General features: G+C 37.7%; 1 protein-coding gene across 4 annotated transcripts in view; it reads left to right on the forward strand.

The window, feature by feature from the left end:
- Positions 1 to 12,755, forward strand: part of TRIM37 (tripartite motif containing 37) — a 136,922-nt gene that overhangs the window by 84,189 nt on the left and 39,978 nt on the right. For all 4 annotated transcript variants that reach the window (XM_069481109.1, XM_069481112.1, XM_069481110.1 and 1 more), the window contains 2 exons: positions 2,708 to 2,793; positions 11,479 to 11,673. In XM_069481109.1, coding sequence (XP_069337210.1) covers positions 2,708 to 2,793; positions 11,479 to 11,673 — 281 coding nt within the window. The remainder of the gene's footprint in view (positions 1 to 2,707; positions 2,794 to 11,478; positions 11,674 to 12,755) is intronic.

Consider the following 12,755-nt stretch of genomic DNA (forward strand, 5'->3'; position numbering starts at 1 on the left):
TTTTTTTTGAATCCATGGATGCAGAACCTATAGATACAGAGGGCTGACTGTATTTTGTTGATGCTTTTAGTAGTGCTGTATGTTTCTCTGAGGTTTTGTTCTATAGCCTGCTTGTCTCCCCAGAAAAAATTTCTGAGCCACCATTTTGAAGCTGGAGTAGGGACAGAGGTATGCTTCTCCCATGTTAGAAGATGAGCTAAATGGGTGTTGGGGACTATAGCCTTAACTCTTCTTAGCTTGCCTTTTCAGGCCTAGGACCTCCACCTTATGAATAAGCTGGGGCAGGGGTGATCTGGGCCCCCCAGTATTCTCATCATGCGATACCCAAGTAGACTCTTTATTCCGTGAGTGGTCTGGGCAGAAGAAGCGAGCTCTCACCTTTTGGCCACATGTGCCTGGACCTTAGCATCAGCAACAGGTAGCTGGGGACAGAATGAGAAATGGTGATGTCTTGCCCCGCCCAGAAATACAGTCCTCCTCTCAGGAGCTACTGGAAATGGGAGGCCTACATTCTTGGCTGCACCAGTCTGGAGTGGGATTTCTGTATTAGTAGGGGAAGAGGAGTGGTTTTGGTTCAAATACTGCAGGTATGCAATGTTTTTACCATATTTGTACAGCTTTTCTTGAGTACATATTTTTCATTTGCCATGTGCCCTTCAGACTATTTCCAGAGTCTTTAAATGGTTTAGAAATAATTTTCACCAGTTTCACTAGAGCATAGTTCTACAAAACTCCTCATACTTTCAAGCTGGGAACTTATCTTGAGATTTCTTTGAATATCCAAAACTAGCATTGATTTATACTGTTGCAAATAGTACTTTGTTGTTTAAAATAAAGTAATAGTGAGTGTTTTTTAGTATGGGAGACTTTGTGAGGTCCGCTAGGAAGCTGCATCCTCCTTTCTGAAATATTTTAAGAAAAGAATATTTAGTCATATACAGTACTTTGGGCTTTTAAAAAAATATTAGTATATAGTGTTTTAAGCCTAGTTCACTACCATTAGGTTTCCAATTCTCTGAAGCTATAATCTCTTTTTACAATGGTTCTTTTTTTTTTTTTATTTCAGCATACTGTGAGGGTACAAAAGTTTAGGTTACGTGTATTGCCCTTGCCCGCCCCACCCCCGAGGCAGAGTTTCAAACGTGTCCATCCCCTAGACAGTGAGCATCGCACTCATTATGTATGTATGCATCCATCCCCTCCGCCACCCACATCTGCCCGACACCCAGATCTGCCCGACACCCAATCAGTGTTATTCCTAAATGTGCTCTTAGGTGATGATAGTGAAACCAATCTGATGGTGAGTACATGTGGTGCTTATTTTTCCATTCTTGGGATACTTCACTTAGTAGAATGGGTTCCAACTCTTTCCAGGAAAATACAAGAGGTGCTATATCACCATTATTTCTTATAGCTGAGTAGTACTCCATGGTATACATATACCACATTTTATTAATCCACTTATGTATTGATGGGCACTTGGGTTGTTTCCACATCTTTGCAATTGTGAATTTTGCTGCTGTAAACATTCGGGTGCAGATATCTTTGTTATAGAATGTCTTTTGTTCTTTTGGGTAGATGCCCAATAATGGGATTGCTGGATCAAATGGTAGGTCTACTTGTATCTGTTTAAGGTATCTCCATATTGCTTTCTGCAGAGGTTGCACTAGTTTGCAGTCTCACCAGCAGTGTATGAGTGTTCCTGTCTCTCCGCATCCATGCCAACATTTGTTGTTATGGGACTTTTTGATAAAGGCCATTCTCACTGGAGTTAAGTGATATCTCATTGTGGTTTTGATTTGCATTTCCCTAATAATTAGAGATGTTGAGCATTTTTTCATGTTTGTTGGCTATTCTTCTGTCTTCTTTTGAAAAATTTCTGTTCATGTCATTTGCCCACTTTTTGATAGGGTTGCTTGATTTTTTGTTGCTGATTTTCCTGAGTTCTAAATAGATTCTAGTTATCAGTCCTTTATCAGATGTGTGGCATGCAAAAATTTTTTCCCATTCTGTAGGTTATCTATCTACTCTCGTGACAGTTTCTTTGGCTGTGCAGAAGCTTTTTAATTTAATCAGGTCCCATTTATTTATTTTTGTTGTTGCTGTGATTGCCTTTGGGGTCTTCCTCATAAATTCTTTGCCTAGGCCAATGTCTAATAAGAGTCTTTCACACATTTTCTTCTAGAATTCTAATAGTTTCACACCTAAGGTTTAAGTCTGTTATCTACTGTGATTTGATTTTTGTGAGAGGTGAAAGCTGTGGGTCCTGTTTCAGTCTCCTACATGTGGCTATCCAGTTTTCCCAGCACCATTTATTGAATAAGGATTCTTTTCCCCAGAGTATGTTTTTGTCTGCTTTGTCAAAGATTAGATGGCTATATGAAGATGGTTTTATATCTGGATTCTCGATTCTGTTCCACTGGTCTGTGTCCCTGTTCTTGTGCCATACAATGGTTCTTAAGCCATTTTAAAATTTAAATTTTTTAAAAATTAAATGCCAATGGTATCTTGAGATTTTTAAAAGGCTACTTGAATATTAACACTACTTATTTTGTGATATGACAAAAATCTTTCTGATCCTTTTTGTATTTAGAAATATTCTATCTTCAAGGGAGAAAGCTATACACTATTATAAAATTTGTTGAGTTGTGACAAATCATTAATTGTATTTTACTCTATGAGCATGATGAATTTTGTGTATATTTAGGTCTGGAGAAAATGATGTGGAATATAACAACATGGAATTGGAAGAGGGAGAACTCATGGAAGATGCAGCTGCTGCAGGACCTCCAGGTACAGAGGCCAAACCTACCCCCCACCCTACCCTAAGCCATTCTGTCTCTGCTTTTCTCTGACCATATCATATTGTAATAGGTGGTAGCCACTGCTGTCCATGGCTGATGGTGTTAGAAGTGTTCTATTTTATAATAGTATGGATTTTAGTGTTTATTACTAATGATACTTAAAACAGTAATAATAGCTAACATTTGCAAAATGTTCTTTTCATACCAGGCACCGTATGAAGTATTTTATGTGCACTTTATTTCATTTATTTATAAAATTCTATGAGACAGGTTCATTGATGCATACATAGAGAAATTAAGCAGCTTGCCAAGTTTTCACAATTTAATAAATGAAAGAGATTAATTGGATCCCCAGATTTCTCTGGATACAAAGTCCATATTTTATACTATTCTTTCTGATATACAAGTCTTATTTGTATATCTTGCTTGACTGTAGAATAATCTGAATAGAGTCATTGAATCTTGGACTTACAAAGGATCTTTAGAGAGCTCACGTTATATCATCAAAATTCAGAGATTTAGATGCCTTTTCACAGAGCTGGTTGTTGATACAACCAGACTTAGAACTCCAGATCCTCTTGTTTTGGAACCCAGTTTTTCCTCCAAACCATAGTGTTCCTCCTGAGATGAACTGACTTATATAGCGGGTGTTTGTTTTGTGTTCTTGGATCTGTTTAGTTAAGTATGTGAATCTTGGTTAGAACAATTAAAAGCCAGCTTTATACTGCTTCTACTTTACCCATGTTGCTTTTAGTATGTACACTGGTGTGTTCTTTAACATGCTTCAAAAACTAAAGATCTCTTAAATACTAGTCCTCACCATTTCAACTTCCAGCCTAAGCCCTTCCTACACCTCAGTTTAATCCTGTGTGATCTCATCCACACCTGTGTTTCAGTTACTATCTGTATGCTGATTAGTTTCCAAGTTCTCTCTGTAGCCATTATCTTTCCCATGACTTCTAGACCCATAGAGCAGTCTCAGTGTGACTCAGCACCTCCGAAATAGGAATCATTATCTTGCCATCTGCCAGCCTGGCTGTCAACAGTAGCTGCCATCTTAGTGACTGATAGTGCTATAAATTCTTTACTTCTTCCTCTCGCTCAAACTCTGCCTTTAATGTATTACTAAGATCTGTTGGTACTACCTCCTAAATAGTGCAAAAATTCGTTTGTTACTCCCACTCCTTTGCCATTCCTGGTCCAGGTCTCTGTTTTTTACAGCAGCTTCTCATCTGGGTTCCTTGTATCCATTATTTCTCTTCTCCATTATATTTCCCACAGCATGAATTCAGGATGAGGGTTTTTTTCCCCCCCTTCTAATTAATATCTGATCTTGTCAATTCTCTACTTAAAAACCCTTTATTGGATTTCATTCATTTATAGGATAAAATCCAAACTCGTTAACGTGGCAGGCACACAAGTAGTTCATGTCTTGGTTCCTGCTTATTTCTTTAGCCTTACTTCTCTTATTCCTCTGTGTCATTCTTTAGTCAGGAGGAACTTCTTTCAGCCTCTCAAATGTACCTTGTTATCTCCCACCTTTTTGCTTTGCAACATGTTCCTTCTACCTTTCCCTCATCCTGGGCATAGTCAACTCCTATTCCTTCATTTTAGCTTACATTTCATTTCTTCCTGGAAGCCCTCCGTTACTGTTTAGTTTGGGCACCTTTTCCTGCTCTTTCAGATTAACCTATTAGGACATTTATTAAACATTATAATTGCTTGTTTAGCTGCCCATTTTTCTTGTTCATCTCTGAGCTCAGGCCAAGGTTGTGTGTGTCTTCCTCACATTTGTATTCCTAGCATTTAATGCAGTATAACAAGGGGTCATTTACTATTTTCAGATAAATGTTGAGTGAGTATACTTTATTACTAATTTTTGGATGTAATTTTCAAAGTTTTAAAAAGTATGGAAAAATTTAGAGACTGTCTCTGTACAAAATGGAAGATGAGTGTACTGAGTCAAGGCAACGGAATATTTTTCAGCCTTATGTGTGTTTAGTTAGGCCTACTTTCCTTTCATAAACTGTGTGGTAGGGAAGTTCTCATATGCAACATTTTTACACATTCAGGGTAAATGGAGATTATATTTTTTTAAATTTATTCAAATATTTACTGAGCATTTAATTTGAATTGGGCAGTATTTTACTGTCTGTAGATACGGTGTTGAATAAAAAGATATCCCTATTCTTACGGAGCTTATGTTCTAATTCTAAATATTGTATTGTAATTCAGGCACTATATTCTAGGTATTGAGGATATAATAATAAGACAGTTTTATTTTTATTATATGCTTTTGGAAATTTATATATTTCGCAAACATTGGTTGAATATCATGCCTATTTCAAGATTTCTGGAACATATAACAAAAAAAGACTTAAGCAATTTTTAACCTAAAAGTAAACAGATATATGAACAATTAGACAGAATATGGCAGTACACATAAAGAAGAATTCAATTATTTAGATACTCCCTCCTCTAGGAGATGGAACGTAATTTCTCAGCCCTTGAATGTAGGCTACGCTTGATGACTTGATTCCAAACAGGCTTTCGAACAGGACAGTGTCAAAGGGGAAAACATAACTTTATAGTAGAGAAACTTGGCAAACATTGTCTACCCAGGTGATCAAATTTAGCATCATCTGATAAGTCATGTACCCTTGGTATGCTGTGTTGAGAATGGCACTTTATGGTGTCTTCCTCCTAAATTCCCATAAAAATAATCAAAACATAAGGAAAAAAAATCACACAAACTCTAATTGAGGGACATTGTACAAAATACCTGACTTGTGCTACTCAGAAACAAGGAAAATCTGAGAAACTGTCACAGACCAGAGTAGCTTAGAGAGACATAACCAGCTTAAATGTAATTTAATATTCTGAATGAGACTGTGGAACAGAAAAAGAACATTAAGAGAAAACTAATGAAATCTGAATAAAGTATAAAATTTAGTTAATAATATTACATCAATATTGGTTCATTAGTTCTTATAAATATACCATGGTAATGAAAGATGTTAACAGTGGGAAACTGGATGTTGGATGTACAGGAACTCTGTTATCTTTTCACCCTTTCTGTAAATCTAGAAACTATTCTAAAATAAAAAGATTTTTAAAAAAATAAGACAGTGAAGAAAAGCTGGATTAGGGGGGTGAGGTTGGGTAGAGTGTGGAAATGCTTTTTGTTATGTGCTAATTATGAAGGAATTCAAACCTGGAATGGTTAATGGAATATTTAGAAAACTTAAAATATTCCAGGAGTGAAAATGATGAGAACCCAAAGTAAGGCAATAGCACTTGGGATGGAGAAGAAACTTTTTTTTTTTTTTTCTTTTTTTGAGATAGTCTTACTCTGTTGCCCAGGCTAGAGTGCTGTGGCATCAGCCTAGTTCACAGTAACCTCAAACTCCTGGGCTCAAGCAATTCTCCTGCCTCAGCCCCTCAAATAGCTGGGACTACAGGTGTGCACCACCATATGCCTGGCTAATTTTTTCTATTTTTAGTTGCCCAGCTAATTTTTTCTATTTTTAGTAGAGATGGGGTCTGTCTCTTGCTCAGGCTGATCTTGAACCCTTGACCTCAAGCGATCCTCCTGCCTCAGGTTCCCAGAGTGCTAGGATTACAGGCATGAGCCACCTCACCCAGCCGAGAAGAAACCTTTTGAGAGATGTTAAGTAGTTAGAACCTATAGGACTTGGAGTCTAAATGGATGGGTTTGTGTTGGTAGAGATTTCCAGATGACTTATGGTTTCTAGCTTAGGTTGTGCTATTACATAAGATAGGAGCAGAAAGTAATATATTCAGTTTGATCCATGTTGAGTTTGAGAGATCTGTGGGACATCCACGTGTTGATTTCCAGACCCATATGTCTAACTGCTTATGAGATCTCAGCTGTGTGGTCTGGCCTAGAAATATAGTGTATTGATTTAAAAAAAAACCATCATTATTTCTATTAATCAAAATAAATAAGTTAATTAAAAGTATTATCCAAAAGACTTGTCCGTAATATATTAAAAATTTCTACAAATCAATAAGACAACCTCCTAGAAAAAAAGAGCAAAAGACTAGACACTTCACAAGGGAAGCTACCTAGATGGCCAATACACATTTTGTCAGAGAAATGCAAATTATGTGTCCCATTGTCAGTCTCTGGAGTTTATCCTGCTTGGAGTTTATTGAGCTCCGATAACTAGAGATTAATATTTTTTATCATATTTGGGAAAATTTTGGCCATTGTTTCTTTAAATATTCTTTGGCTCTTTCTCCCTTTTCCTGTGGAAGTCACTCCCATTATGTGTATTTTGGTGTACTTGCTGGGGTCCCACAGGTTTCTGAGGTTCTGTTCATTTTTCTTCATTCTTTTTCAGGAAATGTCAAAACCATGATAACATACCACTGCACACTGATCATAAGGCTAATATTTTTTAAAACTGGCAATACTAAATTTTGAAAGCTTGTAAAGATACAGAAACTCTCACCCTGCTGGTGGGAAGGAAAATTGATGCCACTACTTTGGAAAACTGTTGGGCAATTATCTGCTAAAATCTAACATGCACATGCCCATGGCTGCATGAGTTCCAACAGAAATGTTAGCCAGTGTTTGCCAGTAGATTTTTATAAGACTGTTTAGAGCAGTGTTGCTCTTTTTTAGTTTTTTATTTTTAAGAAAAAAAGATGTAATTTGTAACAAAGGATGCAAAAATGTCAAGTACACTGGAAAGGTAATTTGGGAATAGACTATATAGGTCCTTGAGTGTCATGCTAATGCGTATGGGCACTGTGCTATAAAGAACTCAGATCAGTGTGACATTTTAGCAGGATTCATTTGGCTTGGCACAAGAGGAGAGGAATGTGTCGCCAATCCATTTGCTTTTTTATGCGGTGTTTTATTTATTTATTTATTTTTGTATGAGCTTCAAGAGCAGTTGTCTGCTTATAGTTTTAGTAGCTTTATTATGTTTTTGATTTTTTTTGAGACAGTCTTGCTCTGTCGCCTTGGTTAAAGTGCCATGTCATCATCATAGCTCATGGCAACCTCAAACTCATAGGCTCAAGCAATCCTCCTGCCTGAGTCTCCTGAGTAGCTGGGACTACAGGTTTGTGCCACCACACCTAGCTACTTTTTTTCTATTTTTTGGTAGAGACAGGGTCTTGAACTCACAACCTCAAGCTATCTTCCTGCCTTGGCCTCCCAGAGTGCTACAGTTATAGGTGTGAGCCACCATGCTTGGCCAGCTTTATTTTTAATAGACAAAAGCTAGAAGCAACCCACATTCTTTTCCAGTAGAATAGAGAAGTAAACTGGATATATTCATATACTGGGATGCTGCACAGTAATAATGAAAATGAATAAACTACTATGTACAGCCATATAGATGAATCTCATGAACATAAGCAAAGAAGTGTATAAGAGTTCACCCATTTATATAAATTCAAAACAGGCAAAGTTAGTTGATTTGTTTACATTAGGATGAAAGTTACCTTTGGGGGGAGTATGAGTAGTGAGCAATTTGAGGAGGCATGAGGGAGTTCTGGGGTGCTAGTAATCTATTTCTTCATCTGGGTGTGATGACTTTGTTTTTTTTTGTTGTTGTTGTTGTTGTTGTTTGTTTGAGACAGAGTCTTGTTCTGTTGCCCAGGCTAGAGTGGTGTGGCATCAGCCTAGCTCACAGCAACTTCAAACTCCTGGGCTCAAGCGATCCTTCTGCCTCAGCCTCCCGAGTAGCTGGAATTTCAGGCGCATGCCACCACGCCAGGCTAATTCTTTCTATAGTAAAGGCGGGGTCTCGCTCTTGCTTAGGCTGGTCTCAAACTCCTCACCTCAAGCATTCCTCCTGCCTCAGCCTCCCAGAGTGATAGGATTACAGGCGTGCGACATGGCACCCGGCCTGATGACTTTGTGAATATGCATTAGACTGTACATTTATGTTTTAGACATGCTCAGTAATAATGACAATATTAGCTCAGAAAGAGAGAAACTAAAATAGATGCTAAAGCCTTGGATGACTGTAGGGGAATACAATAGTGGGTAGAAAGGTAGGAGCATGTGGAAGGAAAGTAGATAAAGATCATAAACCACAAAGGAAAGGAGTTTTTGTTCAGTGGTAAGAATAAGGGCCTGGAAAAGCAGTGAGATAAAGGAGATTGCTAATACTGCTTTCTGTCGTGTAAGTACATTTAACATGGGAGAATGAACAACTTACATTTTTAAAGAAGAACCAGATATTAGGGCAGTAGATAACAAGCACTACTATTCCTCAGAATCACCTGAGTAGCTTTTTGGGAAAAGTTCCTGGGTCCCACTTCAATATTCTCATTTGGTATATCTCGGATAGAGCTAGGAACCTGTAATTTTTAAAGTTCCTTCAGCTCACTGATATTTTGCCTGATTTGGGAACTACTCAGTAAAAGAAAAGAAATCCAAAATACCTTCAGCGTGAAGGGGGAATAGTTTTCTGCTATTTATTAGGAATTGCAGTGGATACACAGGCTGGGAAGAAAAATCAGCAGTGAGATAATAATCCTTAGAAGAGGAGGTAGAAGAATTGGGAGAAAAGTGAGAACATGAGGATGTGAAAAACATAAATTACTAATTGGCTTGGAGGTTCTGAATAATGAAACTTTTCTCCTAAGTTACTTCCTGCTGGATCTCTGAAATACTCATGGGTAGTCAGAACCTGATTATTTTATATTATCAGACTTTCCTGCATATAGCCTTTTAAAATGTGGTGTCTCTTTAGAATGTATTTAAATAGCTTTATTACAGGACAGTTTTAAGCAACATTTCCATACCTGATATTTGCTGTAGGCTTTATACTAGGCACTAGAGAAAAGTCACTTGTTTTCCTTGGCTTAATGAGCTTAGTCAAATATAAGTGGTAAGGGCATGACATCTGCTCACCGATACCTGTAATATGCATCAGTCATTAACAAGTTCTGTCAGAAAACTTCACATTGTACTCCAGTATTTAATTAAGCTAGAAAAAGTCTACCAAACTGTAATGACCTGTACATTTTGCTGTCCAGAGACCTGGATGAGATTCCTATTAGGTCATTAAATATGAAATGTCTGATTTTGAATCAAAAGTTTAGTTTATTATATCTCAAGAAGCAGTACAATTAATCCAAGTATGCGCCTAAACTATCAGCACAGTTTTACCATCTTAACGGTAGGTAAGTGGCAATGAAATTGCAAAAGGCATTTTCCACAGCTTGTTGAGAACTGAATATTTTTCTTTACAAGAAGTGGTCCAAAGCCTGGAAGAGGTGGTAGTCAAATGGTGCAAAGTCTGGTGAATACAGTAGATGACAGAGTTTCCAAGTCCAGCTTCTGTAGTTTGAGCAGCTTTGTTTGTGCAACATGTGGTCAAGCGTTGTCGTGCAAGAGGATTGGCCTGTCTCTATTGACCAGTCTCGGCTGCTTAATTGCAAGCATCCTCATCATTTCGTCCAATTGGTTGCAGTAGAAATCAGCCAGGTTTCATGAAGCTGTAGTGGGTAATACCAGCACTGGACCACAAAACGGACACTATTAACTTTTTCTGATGATTATTCGGTTTTGGATTGTGTTTCAGCACTTCATCTTTATCCAGCCATTGTGCTGAATGCTTGTGATTATCAAAAACAATTCCATTTTTCATCACACATAACAATATGATGTGGAAGCGGTTCGCCTTTATGTCATGACAGCAAAGAAGGGCAAGCTTTGAGACGATTTCTATTCTGACACTCGAATTTATGTGGTACCCTTCTATCCAGCTTCTTTACCTTGCCGATTTGTTTCAAATGGTCCGATGTTGTTGGAATAGTAACATCAAACCTTGCTGCTAATTCACATACAGATTGAGATGGATTTGTTTCTACTACAGCTTTCAGCTCATCATTATCCACTTTGGTCTCAGGTCACCCACATGGCTCATTTTCAAGATTAAAATCACCAGAACATAACTTCTCAAACCATTGATGTTATGCATTCATGAGCCACATCCTTCCCAAAACTGTTGATATTTCGAGCTGTCTGCACTGTATTGGCTCCACAACAGAACTCAAACTTGAAAATAACACAAATTTTTGACTTATCCATGGTTTCACAAAAACTGCTCTAAAAAAAAAAGTGAAAGGTAATCACAAACCAAACCATGCATTTGAAAGTTTGAGGATGTACCTTCATAATAAAAATAAAACAAGAAGTGTCAAAGTGAAATGTAGAGATCTCAACTGTCAAACTTAGTACTTAAGGAAATTGGACAAATCATACTTAATAACGTAATATTTCGGTGCCTAGTTATTTGGAATCTGTTATACTGTGGGCATTTACCTTTCATCTAAGACCAGTGGGTCATGGGATATTAATTTCCTTTTCCTCACCCTCACTCCTCATCCCCCTAATTGTGCACATTGTACATGTCATTTTTTATTTCTAGGGCTCAGCATGGGGTTGATGCTTACTCCTGAATTCTAGGTACTAATGAGGCCTTTGGTCAGTCACTGTGCTAGTATACCTCTCTCTGACAGTCTGGTTTCTTCTTTGTGTTTCTCATCATGAACCTGAACTCCTAGAAGATCGGTCCATTAACAAGTATTCAAACAATGTTAGCCAGTTTTTTGAAGTGTACTTAAATTTGTGCAAATGTACATTATATGTACATTTTCTACATCTCCATTTCTTTTGCAGGTAGTAGCCATGCCTATATGGGTGCAAGTAGCAGAATGTCAAGAAGAACACATTTATGCTCTGCTGCTACCAGTAGTTTATTAGACATTGATCCATTAATTTTAATACATTTGTTGGACCTTAAGGACCGGAGCAGTATGGAAAATTTGTGGGGCTTACAGCCTCGCCCACCTGCTTCACTTTTGCAGCCTACAGGTAAAATAACAATGATAATTTCCCTTTTTTCTGTGGATCTCTAAAAGAACTCTTTGATTCCAGTATTTCAGGTAAGTGTTGGAACATGGTGTATTTCTGTAGCAAATTGATTTTTTATTATATGCCAGAAAAGTGACATTTATATGAAACAAATTAATTTTTTTGTTTTTCTTCAGTGATGTTTTGTGCAAAAACAAAGTAAAAATGCCTGTAAGATTTTTAATATGATTTGCTACTTAGAGTATGCCTAACTGACTGACTGATTCATGTGAAGTACAATTGTCCTCTTGGTGAATGGACTTCGAGTGTTTCAGGCCTCATGAATTCCCTGACTTCCAAGTGGAACTGTGTATAAATTGAATGTAGAAAAAGATTTTACTTTTTACTCATGCTTCATCATTCAGTAGATTAAAAATGTATTCCAATTGGCAGCAATGTTTTATGTGCAAAGGTTGTTGTTTAAAGATAAATTACATTTGTTTAACTGTATCAAGATGGGGATTTGTGTCATCGTAATTGGGCTTTTTGAAACTCTCAAGATGGAGTAATTTTGAACAGCTAAGCATTTACCTTTAAAAGCTACATTTTAGGGCCGGGTGTTGTGGCTCATGCCCGTAATTCCAGCACTTTCAGAGGCTGAGGCAGGAGGATCGCTTGAAGCCAGAGTTCAAGACCACCCTGGGCAACATAGTGAGCCCCTATCTCTACAAAAAATTGGAAAAAAAAAAAAAAAACGATCTGGGCATGGTGGCGCATGCCTGTAGTCCTAGATACTTGGGAAGCTAAGGCAGGAGGATCGATCACTTGAGCCCAGGAGTTTGAGGTTGCAATGAGCTATGATGACTCCACTGTACTCTAGCCCAGGCAACAGAGTAAGACCATATCTACCCCCACCCCACCCTCAAAAAAAGGTATTATAGATGAGACTCTTAATTCTAATTAGCCTTATGACTTAGGGCAGTCAGGAAGGCTTCTTATCTTACAATGTAAGACTCCATAGCACCTTACACTTTCCTGTCTTTGTACTTATTACCCAGTACTATTACAGCCATACCAGGTTCATTACCCACTGCTCAAAAGGA

The sequence above is a fragment of the Eulemur rufifrons genome, chromosome 9 (genome assembly GCF_041146395.1).
Source record: "Eulemur rufifrons isolate Redbay chromosome 9, OSU_ERuf_1, whole genome shotgun sequence".
Classification (NCBI taxonomy): domain Eukaryota; kingdom Metazoa; phylum Chordata; class Mammalia; order Primates; family Lemuridae; genus Eulemur; species Eulemur rufifrons.